We start from the raw sequence: 15,420 nt of genomic DNA on the forward strand, positions 1-15,420 counted from the left end.
CATAGAATACTTAGTCATTTACGATTATTTATATACACATATTTACAAGTTTTCCAGATTTTTTGGTAGTTGTTCCAGGTTTCTGTCGCGGTTTACGACAGATAAACATATATCAGCGTGACCCAGGTGCATTATTGAAGTGCGTCGACGTCTCTGAAGCCTACAACCATTAAATGATCATTGAATATCATAAGCGAACAGACGCATCAGAAACTCGCAATGAAATTGAAGTACAACGAACCTGTGGCATCTGACTCATAGGGTCACTGTAATTACTTCGCTGGGAATAAGTTGTCGAAGTATGACTAGTTGGTTGCGTTATCGTAGATGATTTATAGCCAGACACCTGTAACGATAGACAAAAATATATTACCTTACTTAAATGTACAGTGTAAAGTTATCGTAAAGCTGATAACAAGTTCGTGCAAGTAATTATCTCGAAATAATAACAAAAACATAAGTGCACACAAGCCGTGTTCACAATAACATTATTCTTCTGAAACCAACAGTGCAATCTTTCGTCAGAAGACTGATTGACTATTGATTCCTACATATGTGATATCTCACAATAAAGAAATATTGACTAACCTTATCGTTAATCTCCGGGAAAATTGTGCTGAGATTAAAATTAGTGAGACTCGTGCCAGACGGATGATGCTGTGTCATCGACTGATTGGCGTTGCTCGACGAACTTGCCGTTGGCAATGGTGGCTTTGGATAAACACTCGACTGAGTCTGATACAGTGGATTCGTCAAGAACGGTGCCGAAGTGTGATGATAATCGTCGAGCGGCGAAGTAATAGGGAAATCTGGAAAATTCTGCGTGTTGTTGTCCGATTTCCGTTTGCTCTTCTTCTGCTGACCGTAGAACGGTCGTTTATCGCAATTCTGATGCTTGCTCGAGGTGTAATGTTGATGATGATGGCTTTTCGAACCATCCGTCATGTTGGTTAACAAAGGCGTTGTAATTGACGTAGTCGACACGTTGGCTGGTAAAAGGAAGTTATTGCCGTCGAGATAGTCAGCGTTCTCGTGTAAGGGCATCATGTAATTAGCCGAGCTATTGGAAATGTTGGTAATGAAGTTCGTGCTCGGATAGATATTGGCGTTGGATGAGTAGGCGTACGACGGGTTGAAGTTCTGATTCATCACCTGTCCGTAGCCACTGCTTGCATCCTCGACATTGGGGAAGTAGTTGATAGCCATGGAATCGGATGTCAGTGCGCCAGAAAATTTATTTTGCGAGTAATTCGCCGAATATTTTGGTAGATTCTTCTCATTGTGTGAGTTATCCGTTTGATTAGTGTTGCTTCCGATCAACGCTTCGGCCGTGTAATTACTCTTGCAATTTCTACTCCTCCATTGCACATCATTGTTCGTTTGATTGTACTTTTGTTGCTGCTGTTGCTGCTGTTGTTGTGACTGCTGTTGTTGAGTTTGTTGTTGAGACTGCTGCTGAGGCTGTTGCTGTGGTTGTTGGTAACTTGATTCATTGAAACCAGAATTACTCGAGCTGGTTTTTGGCTCCTCATGCTGACGATGAATTTGATCATTGTTACTGTTTGCCGACTGTTTGTGCCTCATATCCAACTGTCTCTTATTACTAGCACGTGGACTGTTACTGCCCTTACGTTGCTTACGAGGTGGCGGTTGTTGTGGTTGCTGATGAGGATGATGCTGATGATGGTTGACAGTGTTGTGAGATTGCTGATGCTGATTTTTCTCCGCCTTCTCGTGATCAACCAGCTGACTGACCGATAAGAAGGGCATGCCGTGCGAAGCGTGTTGAGCGTTTTGAGGATTCACTACGTTTTGATAGTCGCGACTTGTGCTTTCTTTATCTTTCATTGAATCTTTATTCAACTCGTTAGCGTTACTCCTGACAGGCATTTGTCCAAACAGGAAATTCTGCTTGTCTGAAATATTGCTATTCAGTGCCAAATCACCTACCAATGCCGGTAACGTTGATGTTTCGATTCCTTTCAGATTCTGATTCTGCTCTGCATTCTGAGATATATTTTTCGTAGGTGACCACGAAAACGTCTGCTCTTCGGGATAATACGTCGTGTCCACGTTTCTCTTCGATTCACCTGGTAAAACTGCTATGTTGGCAAAAGTGTGTGTAGACATGTCGTAATTGTTGTAGAACTGATGATTGGTACCCGATTGATTGTAACTGGCTGTTTGCGAGAACAAATTATTTTGACAGAAATCAAGTTCTTTACCGATCGGAGGTAAAATAATGTCAGTGATGTTTGAATTATGCTTGATTTCAGGAGTCATCATCCAATTCACAGGTGGCCTTGAAGCGTGTTGCTGATTCATTTGTTGCTGCTGTTGTTGCTGCTGCTGTTGCTGCTGTTGTTGCTGCTGTTGTTGTTGCTGCTGTTGTTGTTGCTGCTGCTGCTGTTGCTGCTGCTGCTGCTGCTGTTGCTGCTGCTGCTGCACTGATTGCACTTGACTATTTTGATCCGTTTTCGACTTACTGTGACTGGACTGAGGCTGATGCTGCATATGCTTGTTATTATTATTGTATATTGAATTATCATGGTGCATTGGCGTCGATGCTACCTGCGGGGTTGGTTGGTACTTCGAATGAATCTGCTGATTCTTTTCATTATACTTGAAATTTGCTCCAGAGTAACCGTCGTGATTATTAGAATATCTCGGTTGAAGATTATTCGAGTCTGCATTGAAGTTGGCATGCGAATCGTAATCTGGTAACATATAATTAGATTTGTCAGATTTGTGAGATTGAATTTGCTGACTCGAAGAAGCTTTGGATGATGACTGATGATTTGGTGGCTGATGTGTTTGTTGATTCTGTTGGCCTTGATGATGCTGTAAGTGAGGGGGTAAATCTAATCCATTGACGTAATTGTGTTGACTGTAATCCACATCCACCGGGTACTTGTACTGTTTCTTACTTCCTGCGTGGTACTTGTAATCTGTTGCTGAGATTGCAAGCGGAACTTGACTACGTGGTGATTTTTGCATCGGAACTGTTTGGGAGACACGCATATTTCTCGACTTATTCATGTCGTATGACCGTTTCTGAGGATCAACTGACATCTTTGACTTTGATTTGTCATAACTAGGAGCTTGAGTATCGACGGTGAAATACGATGGCTGCGACATTGCATTAGGTAATGAAATATTTTCTTTTGTCATCGGCAAGTAATTAAAATTGTCACAAGTACTTTTGGGTATTTCATTGGATGCAGATGTTGAATCATACTGAGGAAAATTATTATTACTACTGCTGACCGACGAAAAAGTAGTCCACGACAAAATGCTAAAGTTGGAGGATGTTGTGGCAGCTATTGTAGTTGTTCTGGTAATGTTAGTGTCTTCGTATCCCGTAGTTGAAACATAGACATTTGGTTGTTGTGGAAAAATATTAGACCGCGACGAAAGTACCAATTTTTGATCCGTATTGCTCGGTTGAGAGGATGTCGAAATCATCTTTTTAGTAATTTTATTGTCGCATGCAGCAATGTTATACGAATTTAAGGTAGGTACTTGGCTCTCCTTTTTATGATATATAACGTTCTGTTCTGTATTAGTGGAAGGTACTTTATTCTCCACTTTCTTTGTTGTTGGATGGTAATCAGTATTCGTACTCATATTTTGATTACTTTGTACTGGTGGCTTTGCAATTTTTTCTTGATTCATACTTGATTGACTGTTTTTATTTACAACTTCCGAGTTGGTTATCTGAACAGGTGGATTGGAGAACGTGTGTTGCTTATTTCGAACAGAGTACTCATTGCTTCTTTCCGTGAACGCTTCTATTGGGCACAGTGGAAGTTTGCAGAGATCTTTTTCGGTAGGAATGTCAGTCGTCGAGAAATTATACTGGTTATTTCGATCAAGATTTTCTTTTGAGCAGACAGGTATAGAAGTTTGACAATTTTGCGATGCATAATTTGGAACAGGATTGTACTTTGCTGAAGTTGTAGTAGCCATGGTATTTGTTGATAAGGATGTTGTTGAAATGTATTTGTTCAAAATATCAGTCGCCATCGAACTGGCAATAGAAGACAAAGGCATATCTTTTGTGTAGTTGAAATTCGATTGAGATTTGTTGTTCACTGGATAATTTTGACTAGTATTTACAGGTTTATTTATACTACCAACAACCATTTGAGACTGATTTTTACTTGTAGAAACAAGAGAACTTGTAGAAACAGAGTTTGAATTAACTGTTTGATTAACTGAATTAGTCTGTGACGGCAGAGAAGTATTTGTTTCGTTACTTAGTTGCTTGTTGATTTGTTCCGATGAAACTGGAATAATTTTGAATGGATCTGTAATATTTTTGAATGAATCTGTAATAGTTTGACTGTTAATAACTCGAGGTAATGTTTTTCCAGTAGTTGTAACAGGTGTTGAACAAGTTGTTGGTGGTGTTGGATCAGTGGAAGATTTTACAGATGATTGCTGACTAATTGCAGATGGCTCAACAGATTCCAAATTTTCACTTGACAAAGGCCTTGTATTAATTTTGAAATTGTTTGGCTCTATAGTGCCTATTTGTAATAACATTGGAGGTGTTTGACTGTTATATTTAAAATCATCTTTCAAATCATCATCAAGAACATCAGTTTTACCACCTAAAGACGAGACAATAGGAAAAGCCATCAAAAAGGCTGCTGTTGGAGATATTGATTCTGAATTATTCGAGCTTGAAGGTACTTGAAGTGACGCAAAAATATCATTCGATAAATCAGAATGTAAAGAATCGGGTTTGTTGATTGGTACAAAACTATTACTTGGACTGTAAGTTATTGCTTTCATAATACTCTGATCTTCTTTCGTGGTATCTTTTAATTTTATTGATTCTTCTTCGCTTGCAGTAACAATAGATGGTGGTGTTGTTGGAACGGAGTCCATTTTATTGTCCAAACCATTTAATTTCATGGTAGTATTGGTGTCTAAATTCAATAATATTTTATTACTTTCAGGAAGCACTTGTTCTTGATTTATATCATTCTGACTGTTTGACTGTAGTATATTATTGAGTCCACTTTCAATATTACAACTTTGATTTGTTTCACTTGGAAGAATTATGTTTTCATCGATGTTACATCCTGAAGCTAATGAAATAGTAATTTCTTTAGGTACATCTACTTTATTATTTTCTGCTATAGTTGTATTTTCTGTTAATACTGATGAATTATTTTTATCACTGCTGACAACTACATTTTCTATTTTATCCAAAATATTGCTTTTTGATTGACATATATTTGAACTACTTTGCTTCTCTTTATCCATACTTTTCTTTTCACTGTTAGCCATATCAGTTTTTAATAAACTTTGATCTGTAGAACTGTCTACTGATTTTTCTTCAGGCTTTTTACTCTCTAATAAAGAATTTGACTTATTTAGTAAATTATTGTCATTTTTTTGTTCACTGGGTGTAGTATTTGAACAATTTGTTGAATCAGATAATTGTACATCTGCATAAGGTATCTCTTCTCCAATCTTTTCTATTACCTGCTTTAAATTTTCAATAGACTCACAAGTTACATTGTTATCTAACACATTTTTATTTACTTGTAAATTTTCATTTGCATTTTCATTAGATTCAAGTTTCTTTTTCTTTACTTCCACTGCAGTTCTAGAACTTGCTGCCCTCTTTACACCCTGTTTATCAATATTTAGTTTTTGCTGAATAACATTGATATCCTTATTATCTCGCTTTAAAACCTTAGAATTATTTTGCACTTCTGTATTAGCTGATTTATTATCAGTCACATTTTTACAACCTGTCTTAGTTTTTGCTTGTTTTTCTGATGAAAATTTATCTTTTGATTCACACTTGTTATCTACCTTCTCTTTATGAATTGCTGGAATTGGAACTTTATATGTCATTGTGGTTTCAGTAACTTCTCGAGTCTTTGGTAATATGGTTTTCATACCCCCTACTTTACTTGAACTTATAACTGTTTTTACATTTTTTGCCCAATCTTGAGGATTTATCAAAACATTCGCTTGAATGTTTGGCACAGTATTCAAAGCCTGCATAGTATTAATTGTTTGAAAGTGATTAGTTTGTAAAGGTTGTACTACAATCATTTGACCCTGTTGTGCATTGTTTAAAATTATAGAATTAGCTGGTCGAGGCTGAGTATTTACAATAATATTTGAAGTTAATGATTGTATTGGAGTCACAACTGGCATTATCTTACCACCTGAAAACACTAGAGTACCTGTTGGAAGGTTACTTATATCAGAAGATTTTTTAGTCAATGATTTTTTTGTTACTACTCTTTTTTTCCTCTTGACTTTTTTGTGATCTTCTAAAAAATATATATAAATATATATAAATTATACTTAATACATAACAAAAAAATCTCTCTACACCACTTACTTATTTCAGACTTGGGTGGAGAATCTTGTCCAGATCCACTTGGTATTGATTTATCAATGGTTGAAGATGATTTTTCAGAACTTCTACCTGATTTATTTGCTTCACTACTAACACAATTTTCTTGATCTTCTATAGTACAGTTTGATTTTTCATTATGGACGGGTGACTGCTCAGCTATACTTTCACTATTGGTCTTTTTCTTCATATCATTAGTAATTTTCTTAGTTGTCTTTTCCACTGTTTTGTCTAAAATAACAAAATTTTCAAAATTACACAATTTTCAATACAACTTAAATATGCATTTTCATTTACCTGTCTCAACAAAATCAATAACCTTACATCCAGTAAGAACATTGATTCTGTTAGACCATTTGAGTGGAGAAATTTTCTCCAGTGCAGGTTCTGCAGGTACATTAATCCCAGCATTTTTCAAGAGATCTGTTAATAGCTGGGTTCTTGATACTAATTGAGTAACAAGCTTCTTCAGTCGAGCTAATTCCTTTTCTAATAATAAAAAAAAAGGAACAAAACCAGTTTCCAGGAATAACATATTTTATGTACTTACTGTGAGCATCTGAGGCTTTGTCATAGAACAATTCATCAGTACGACTGTGCAGTTCTTTAATATACTTGGAAGCATGGACAAGTATATCAATTTTATTACGTTTACGGCCTTCTAATGGTGGTGGTAAAAGATCTGATAAATTTTTAAAGTAACTGTTCATACGATTCCTTCTGTCCCTTTCCCATGTTTTGGCTTTTCTGTGAAAATATTTCATTATGAATATTTACAATCAACACTTAAAATACTCAATTATAGAATAAATGCATACGTATTTTCTTTCCGAGGCATAATAAATCTGCCTTGTTTTTACTACCTCTACTATATTCATTTTAGAAATTCAATTGCCATCAAAATTAAGATCCCTACATGATTTTTTATAATACTTTTCATCCTAAACAATAACAAAAATAGTAAAGCTATTTAATAATAACTAACTTGTGACAGCTTTAATGTTTCTTTTGATCAATATTATTTTAAAATGATGTTGAAGTGAGCAAAGTGAAACTATCAGAAAAATCTCTAATCTTAAATCTCAAATAAAATAATAGATATAGATTAATCGACAATTCTATAAAATGCTGTGACCATAAACAATTGTACTCGCATACAAACGAGTTAAGTGACTACGTAAATACTTTAATATAATAGTTTATTCAGTTTAGGAATCAGAAATCAGTTCACAGTTTCTTTCAAGACGTTAAATCACAATGTAATTATTATTATGTACAAATACTACTGTCTAATAAGTGTACACGGAAACATATACTGTATTCGACACAACAATGCTCACAATTATATTATATTCCCATCTACATAGCTAACCTAACCTTTGTATATATTGTAGCAGAAATATCACGTAATATTCGCGATGGTTGATAGCAGAACTGGAAATTTTATTACTTGTTGCATCCACTTTTTATAAAAATTAATATTAATTACGTAGAAACACAAGAGCTAATAAAATATAAGTAATTTGTTTAAAATGGCTCACTATATCGTAATAAGAAGTAATATTTGATTCAATATTTAACAATATTGTTCTGGTAAAATCCGGTTGTTTAAATTATGTTAAATTTATTTTGAAATTCCAAGTTTTACGGTAATTCACGATAAACAAAACAAAATATTGGCTAGTGATTGAAAATGCTAAAGATGTTCTCAAAAAATCTTCAGAAAAAAACTCATTAATCACTCTATTAGTGATATAAAAATTAACTTTCAGCTTTATAAGAAAAAAAGCCTTAGATTTTTACAAGAAGTATGAGGATGCGGCTGAGCTCATATAAATCAAGGGAGCATTAAATTGATGGGTGTAAGAGACAATTCGGTAATATTAAAAAGATAAAAAAAACAATTGTAATTTCTAGAAAACTGAAGCTCCAAATATTATAGGTATGTGTTTATTGTTTTTTTTATTTCACATGAATATTACAATTAATTCTAACCTGGAAAATTTTTAAATTTGTAAAATTAAATTATTTAATTTACAAAGTACTACAAAAATATTGGGCTAAATTAATTATTTATTTTTGAAGTTCAAATTGAAATAAGATCAAAAATTGGTATGTATGAAAGAAGATTAAATATATTTATTATGCTTGCAGCAGTTTCTAAAAAGAGATTGAAACAAATTTTTATTTTGACTTTTGAACCTTGTTTAAAAAAATAAGTGTAAAAAATAAAGAACAATGATATTGAAAACACTAATTTAATTAATATATGTAAAGTTTGTGAATACTTTAAAAAATATCAAACCATTTCCTAACTATTTATTTTTCTATTTGAATGAACTTGTGTATTCTTGAATAAGTTATTACAATTTAATTATTCATTTTAATTTTATTTATGACATTATAATCTTAATCTTTGATATATATCAGCATATTAATTGTGCAATGTCTTATTTATTGCTCAACTTTTAAAATTATATTTAAAGAGTTCAGATATTAATTAACATAATATCTATAGTCTTACACCTTGCGGGTTCATTCAATAAAATCGTAAACTCTATGCTTGGTAACAGATTTTAGCACTCTTATAGATTTTCTAAATCAGCTGAAAAAAAGAACATTTATACTCTTTTGGTTGTTCACAAATTTTTGAAGTTTTGAAATCACAAATTAGGTAAAATGAGTCTTCGGAAAATTCTTTAGTAAATGCGTTTCAAATCCATACAGTTTCCCTTTATAATCCTACTCTATAATCCTTCGTGGCATGCGCCATGAGTGCGCGAGTTGCGAGACAGAGCATAGCACACACACAGTGTCACAGGTTAGTGTCATCTCGATATGTGTGTATCGTACCTGCACTATCATCAAGTAGGTTCCTATATGTTGATAAATATTTCGAGTACATCAACCAATGCTGTAACTGATCTCGACGAAGAGCAGAAAAGAAAGATTCACATGCGTAAGTTGCGATAGCGAAGAGAAAATAAGAGCTGTCGGGATAACACTGATAATTAGTTAATAATTGTCAAGTGGGCGGAGCTCTGATTTGGATGGCTGTTCTCTCTGCCAGTTTCTGTAGTATATTCAATTTATTTGAAAAAGTCATAACGACAATTCTAGCTCTTATCATGTCCAATCCTGTAAATGGCTCGCGAAACCAATCGCTTTGATAACTCAACAATTGTCACTACGTCATTTTTAAGGTTAGTTCGTACGGTCTTTTGCGTTGTTGCTATTCCCTTCCGTTTATCATCATGATTTTTCGAATTCTTAGAGATGGTCTATGCAATTTTTACATGTTGTCGATGATTTACTTGAAACTTCTGATTCAATAGCTATAAATTGGGAACACTGCAACAATATTTATGTTAATTTGTATGGAATTTTGCAGATCAATATAGAGTTCCATTGTACAAGTTGAAATGATTGACGAAGTAGAAGCTGTACAGGTGAATACTGAAATAATAGACCATGGAGATATTGGAGCAGATGACGATGAAGGATCAGATGGTGTAATTGTGCCCGAGCTCCAAGGGACTTTGTCTAAGTGGACCAACTATATACATGGATGGCAGACCAGATTCATTGTGCTTAAAGATGGCACATTATCTTATTATAAATCTGAACAAGACAGTGGTTTTGGTTGCAGAGGTTCTATCAGTCTTTTCAAAGCTGACGTGAAGGTAATTTTTATAATTTAACTCTACTGGAACTTAAAAACTCTCAAGATATTTAAATTTTTTTATTTGACTCATTGTTATATTAATATATTGTTAGGCTCATGAATTGGATGAATGCAGATTTGATGTGTCAGTAAATGATTGTTTAGTATGGTATTTGAGAGCTAATAATCCAGAAGAAAAATTACGTTGGGTAGATGTTTTGAAGTCCTATAAGGTAAAAAAAAATTAATTTTTAGATAAAAGAATTCAACTGCACAATTGAAAAATTTATTTGTAAAAACTTACAGGCTGAATCTGGATATGGTAGCGAAAACAGCTTGAAGCGACATGGAAGTGCCATTTCTTTGGTATCAAATTCACAATCTACAGCAAGCGTAGGTAGTTTTAGTAAGCGAGGCTTTAGAAGTTTGAAGGAAAAATTGGCAGAAATAGAGACATTCAAAGACATACTGATTCAGCAAGTCGACACGCTTCAAAAGTACTTTAATGACTGTGCTGAAAATAGTAAGAACTTGCAAGTTAAAGATCCAACGTCGTCGGAAGACAAGAGCAATGGGCTAAGCTATGATCCAGCTGAACAGGCGATCGACTTCAAAGGTGAAGCCATCACATTTAAAGCGACAAGTGAAGGCGTAATAGCTACACTGCAGCACTGTGTAGATTTGATGGTGCAACGCGAGGAAGCCTGGCGCAAGCGCTGGGAGAAAGAAATGGAAAAGCAACGAAAATTACAAGAAATCTGCAGATCACTGAAGGATCAAATAATTACTAACGGTGGCGGTTCCGGACGGCCCAGAGTTGTCATTCACGGTGGACCCGACTATGAGGTCAGTCCACCTAATCCGCTCTTAATATTAAGTAATTGATTAGTTAATGAATCGAATGATAAATATTAAGAGTTGATCGAATTATACCGGGTCTCGGTTTCAAAACTCATTGGTATGCGCGGGCAGACGAGTGACGATAGAATTTCAAATGACGCGTGACGTAACGACGGATGATTTCACTTTTCGATAACGACGGAGCGCAGTACAGTGTTGGCAGTCTGTCACAATTAGTCAGAACGGTCGGTCGCATTGTTAATAGATAATGATGTGCATGGTACTAAAAAAGCATCATTTCCTTTTGTTTCACAAGGAGGGACCACACAGCGCTCTCTGTGACGATGAATTTTACGACGCTATGGAGACCGGATTGGACAAAATCGACGAGGACAATCAAATAAAGGATCGTTTGAAACAAAAGTCCGAGGCGATTCTCACTACTCCAACTACACCAGCTGTTAAACATAGACTTTGGCCTGAGGTATAATTTTATCTATACAAACGACATTAAGTATTGTACTCGCGAGTCGATAATTCATTTCACCTTATATTCTCAGATTAACAAAACAACATTAGAGCAATTACATTATGCTCGACTTGGTGTAGGAGCGGGTGGTTGGCAACTTTTCGCCGAGGATGGCGATATGCGAATGTACAGACGTGAGGAAGAGAAAGACGGCTTAGTGGTTGATCCACTGAAAGCATGTCACGTAGTTAGAGGCGTTACCGGTCACGAAGTTTGCAAAATATTCTTTAGTCCGGAGTATCGTGCCGGTTGGGAAGCTACTCTCGAGGACATGACAGTGATCGAGAATATTTCCAAGGACACTCTCGTTTTTCTACAAACTCACAAACGCATCTGGCCTGCAAGTCAACGAGACGCGCTTTTTTGGTCACATATACGCAAGGTGCCAGATGATCAAGATCCCGATGCACAGGATGTATGGATTGTTTGTAATCACAGCACCGAATATCCAGATTATCCGGTAAAATTTGCAAACATTCTTGAAACATGAAGAGCGTCATAATTGATGATACTTCTTCTTTTACAGCCAAATACTGGAAAGTGTGTTAGAGTGTACTTGACAGTTTGCCTTGTTTGTCAAACACTCATTGATCCTCCCAAGAAAAATGAACATATTAAGAGAGAGGATATTACCTGTAAAATTACGTATTGCTCAGTTGGTAAGGATTAATTATTATGAAATACACAAATCAATTTATTGTGCTTAAAATTGTAATAATATTGGTTTTATTTTTTTTACAGTAAATCCCGGTGGTTGGGCCCCAGCGTCGGTTCTTCGTGCGGTCTACAAGAGAGAATATCCTAAATTTCTGAAGCGATTTACCAATTTTTGTATTGATCAGTGCAAAGACAAGCCGATTTTATTCTAACTTTTGCTCTCGACTATTTCTTTTTCTCTGTCTTTCTGCGATAACGGTGATGAAGCGCGACATATTTGGATTAGTGAGATGCCTAAGTGTTACAATAAGCTGATTAGTTCTACGCTCACGTTATTATAATTTAAAAATAAAACCTCTTTTTGCTCCGGTTTGTTATTGATATTATTAAATGTTGTACGTACAATTTATTGTTCTACAGATGTATGATTGACTTTTACAACAAAAACGAATGCACCAGTTATACACGTTTGATGAACGGTGTTACCTCTTTTTGTACATAATAAGCAGACGCGCAGAGTTTTTCTGTCCTTTAACTGTTACAAACTTTTTTCATGTGAATACGTCGGCGTGACGTCCAGTTGTACAAATTTTTCTGATTGAAAGCATCCATTGCACTATGTGTACCTATTGTTACACTTTGCCATACACAAATTGTATTATAAAACATTGCGAATTGAATTGTTATTTTTATTTATATAAAAGAAAAAGAATATGTATATTGATGTGAAAAAACAGATTGATAAAATATGGAACATAATAAAGACTGTTAGCGTATTGCTTACTTTTACATAGAAAAATTTATTGAACTACACATAGCCACATTATTTACAGCTGCAAAGATAAGGTGAGTGATTAAAAATAATTAAAAATAACTTCTTATCATGTCACAGATAAGTTATTTGAGTTCTTTGTAAGCTTCGCTATTTCCTCTTTAAACTTAGCAATAGTTTCTTTTGCTAGTGATAGCTTTTCTCTAAATTCTTGAACTTCGTTTCTAATTTTGGTCCGAGCTTCTAGTATTTCTTTCAGAGCCTTTTCTTTTTTAACTTCAACTAAATATAATTAAAACATGATTATCGAGTATACAGTATTTGTTCAATAATTAATAAATTTAGGCTTACAATCTGTTTCGTGACGCCATACCCCTGATGTCAAAGGCTTGGCTGAACTCAACAAATGTTGCATCAATGCAGAAGGGTCTTGGAATATGATTTCATCATAAGATTCTGAAACTAAATTTTTCTTTCCTACTTGTATTTCAGGAGTGGTTTGAAATAGTTTCAAGATATGATAAATAGTAATCTGGAATATAACAAAATGATCAAATTATATTCAATCTATATTCTTTCCACTAGAACATTATAATTACTGACTGGTCTTTCATTTGGATCATTGAAATAAATTTTAATGGTAATTTCAAATTCTCCCCATCCAGTTTCTGTTAACTCATAAGGGGGTTTTGTGACAATTCTATTTGGATTGTTATAACTTTCATGGAGTTTGAAATGCACTTTCTTAATGTAAGCTGACATATCTTCATTATGGTAGGGCTTTACGTACACTGTCCATTGATGGGTATGACCATCTTCTTCTCTTTTCTTGCCAAAATATCTAGCTACATTTCCATAGACAATTGGCTTAACTATAGTTAGTCCCTGAAAAATATACTTAAAATTCAGCATAATTGTTTTTATTCATTTCAGAAAATAGTATCAATTCAGTTAACAATAAACAAATATCTAACCTTGATTCTTCCACCAGAATCAGGCCCAAACTCTGTTACAACTGACATTTTCTCAATATTCAATCATAAATAAATTAAATACCAGTTTATATACTACAGTGATCATAATAATATTTACATTTACACTCCAAAATGTATTCATACAACACAATTGCAAAGTTGTCAAAGAACAAAACAAATCAACCACTGATTGATGAAAAGCGGACGATCTATATTGTGTATATCAACCATGGAGGCTACATACATATTCTGTAACAAAATATGTTGATATAAGAACAATTTACTTTGAAATAATCATTCCATTAACGTAAAAACATCATAAATAATTAAACATAAATACTTTAACCTAAGAAATTGTTCTCATAATAATATATTTTTGTTATAGAATGTGCGGCATCTGCATCTGCTGCGCGGGTACACGAATACCGTCGCCGACTCCTTTTTTTTTGTGCCTTGTTCGGTGTAGTAACAACCATCTGTGACGGTCATGTACCGGCCGACTGCTTTCTGCTTTGATAAGTCTCCATGATACCAATCATGTCCGCCATAGGGACTGTAAAATGATAAGATTTCCGTTCCGATACTCCAGACTTGATACTTTGCATCACCGCTGACCGTGAGGACCCCTGGTGCCTTTCGCGAAGATTACTCGTAAACGTATAAGTTACCAACGGAGCTTGTTATCTCTTTAATTATTTATTTACATTCCTTTTTTTATGAATATGCAGATTTCGTTCGAGTATAACACACAAATTTGGTACGTGAATGAGATTTGAAAACAAACATTTTCAAAAAGTAATAACCATTTACTCAATTTTGTATGCCTTCGTCTTTTGAAATTCTTGAATTTATGCAACTGATGTGAGTATTCCACAAATATCATGTCGTTACCAAACATGTACGTATGTTGTATTTATACAACATATAATAGTACATTACGATACAAGTGCGGGAAATTGGATTCTTGACTCGTGTGGTGTTTACACCCGAGCGAAGCAAGGATGGAAATATTCGCGAGACGAGAAACTCTTTACCGAACATGTGCCGTACCGTATTTTTTGATACCATGTGTGGAAAGTGTGATTTTCAACGCACGTTTTCTACCGAGCATGCGGGAAAGACGCACTTTGCGCACGGAGTATCGAAATTATATATACAATTGCAATTCATTGGAAAAAAAATTAAACCTTGGGTACGTAATTTAATAAAAGAATATGTAAATATATAAGCATATAAATTGATTATCAAATTTATTATTATAAATAAAGACACTCACACTTATATTTGTACATAAATTTTTATTATTTACAAGCATGATTTCATTGTGCTTCCTTAGGAAAGCATTCTTTTCACGATACTTGAAATTTGTCTGTATTTTACTCTAATTATTTTGTTTCCATTTTTTTTTCGTTAAATTTTTTCTTTGCTGTTTGGTTTTCTAATTCTTGTGATATAATCATATATAATTATTGTGATATAGTTACATGTAACATATAATGATTATGATGTTTTTTCGTTTGAATTAATGAAAAGTCTACAAAATCATTTTTTCTTGCTGTCGCTTTTTTTGTTTGCTTTCTCTATATATGAACC

General features: G+C 34.4%; 3 protein-coding genes across 6 annotated transcripts; 1 reads left to right on the plus strand and 2 right to left on the minus strand.

Moving 5' to 3' along the window:
* Positions 1 to 7,444, minus strand: LOC131674807 (mediator of RNA polymerase II transcription subunit 13-like). The gene is made up of 7 exons (XM_058953636.1): positions 7,210 to 7,444; positions 6,942 to 7,138; positions 6,689 to 6,880; positions 6,377 to 6,622; positions 589 to 6,305; positions 242 to 346; positions 1 to 160 (listed from the first exon to the last, which is right to left on the minus strand). The coding sequence occupies exons 1-7, from the start codon at positions 7,227 to 7,229 to the stop codon at positions 113 to 115; spliced, it is 6,525 nt and encodes a 2,174-aa protein (XP_058809619.1). The 5' UTR covers positions 7,230 to 7,444; the 3' UTR covers positions 1 to 112.
* Positions 7,445 to 8,202: 758 nt separating this feature from the next.
* LOC131674808 (ceramide transfer protein) lies at positions 8,203 to 12,864 on the plus strand. 4 transcript variants are annotated; one of them, XM_058953638.1, is made up of 9 exons: positions 9,212 to 9,350; positions 9,512 to 9,594; positions 9,783 to 10,074; positions 10,169 to 10,288; positions 10,362 to 10,901; positions 11,212 to 11,379; positions 11,456 to 11,884; positions 11,951 to 12,083; positions 12,166 to 12,864. In XM_058953638.1, exons 3-9 carry the CDS (start codon positions 9,814 to 9,816, stop codon positions 12,291 to 12,293), a joined length of 1,779 nt encoding a protein of 592 aa, XP_058809621.1. In that variant the 5' UTR covers positions 9,212 to 9,350; positions 9,512 to 9,594; positions 9,783 to 9,813; the 3' UTR covers positions 12,294 to 12,864. The 4 variants fall into 4 exon arrangements, with proteins under 4 accessions (XP_058809623.1, XP_058809622.1, XP_058809621.1 ...); XM_058953637.1 differs by having other exon boundaries at positions 9,226 to 9,350; positions 9,422 to 9,594; XM_058953640.1 differs by lacking the exons at positions 9,212 to 9,350; positions 9,512 to 9,594 and adding an exon at positions 8,203 to 8,333.
* LOC131674809 (YEATS domain-containing protein 4) lies at positions 12,865 to 14,331 on the minus strand. Its single transcript, XM_058953641.1, has 5 exons — positions 14,174 to 14,331; positions 13,828 to 14,076; positions 13,457 to 13,738; positions 13,205 to 13,385; positions 12,865 to 13,135 (listed from the first exon to the last, which is right to left on the minus strand). The coding sequence occupies exons 2-5, from the start codon at positions 13,873 to 13,875 to the stop codon at positions 12,963 to 12,965; spliced, it is 684 nt and encodes a 227-aa protein (XP_058809624.1). The 5' UTR covers positions 13,876 to 14,076; positions 14,174 to 14,331; the 3' UTR covers positions 12,865 to 12,962.
* Between the last annotated feature and the right edge of the window lie 1,089 nt (positions 14,332 to 15,420).

Source organism: Phymastichus coffea, unplaced genomic scaffold (assembly GCF_024137745.1).
Source record: "Phymastichus coffea isolate CEN01 unplaced genomic scaffold, Cenicafe_Pcof_1.1 PCOF00307, whole genome shotgun sequence".
Classification (NCBI taxonomy): domain Eukaryota; kingdom Metazoa; phylum Arthropoda; class Insecta; order Hymenoptera; family Eulophidae; genus Phymastichus; species Phymastichus coffea.

Bases quoted from the DNA above. Each gene is read 5' to 3' on its own strand.
- LOC131674807 (XM_058953636.1), bottom strand. From the start codon at position 7,229: ATGCCTCGGAAAGAAAATAC. The intron at 6,306-6,376 runs GTAAGTGGTGTA...TATATTTTTTAG, and splicing joins TCCACCCAAGTCTGAAATAA to AAGATCACAAAAAAGTCAAG. The intron at 161-241 runs GTTCGTTGTACT...TAATGGTTGTAG, and splicing joins CTATGAGTCAGATGCCACAG to GCTTCAGAGACGTCGACGCA.
- LOC131674808 (XM_058953640.1), top strand. From the start codon at position 9,814: ATGATTGACGAAGTAGAAGCTGTACAGGTGAATACTGAAATAATAGAC. The intron at 10,902-11,211 runs GTCAGTCCACCT...TTGTTTCACAAG, and splicing joins ACGGTGGACCCGACTATGAG to GAGGGACCACACAGCGCTCT. The intron at 12,084-12,165 runs GTAAGGATTAAT...TTTTTTTTACAG, and splicing joins AATTACGTATTGCTCAGTTG to TAAATCCCGGTGGTTGGGCC.
- LOC131674809 (XM_058953641.1), bottom strand. From the start codon at position 13,875: ATGTCAGTTGTAACAGAGTTTGGGCCTGATTCTGGTGGAAGAATCAAG. The intron at 13,739-13,827 runs GTTAGATATTTG...TATATTTTTCAG, and splicing joins ATTCTGGTGGAAGAATCAAG to GGACTAACTATAGTTAAGCC. The intron at 13,386-13,456 runs GTCAGTAATTAT...GTTATATTCCAG, and splicing joins ATGATCCAAATGAAAGACCA to ATTACTATTTATCATATCTT.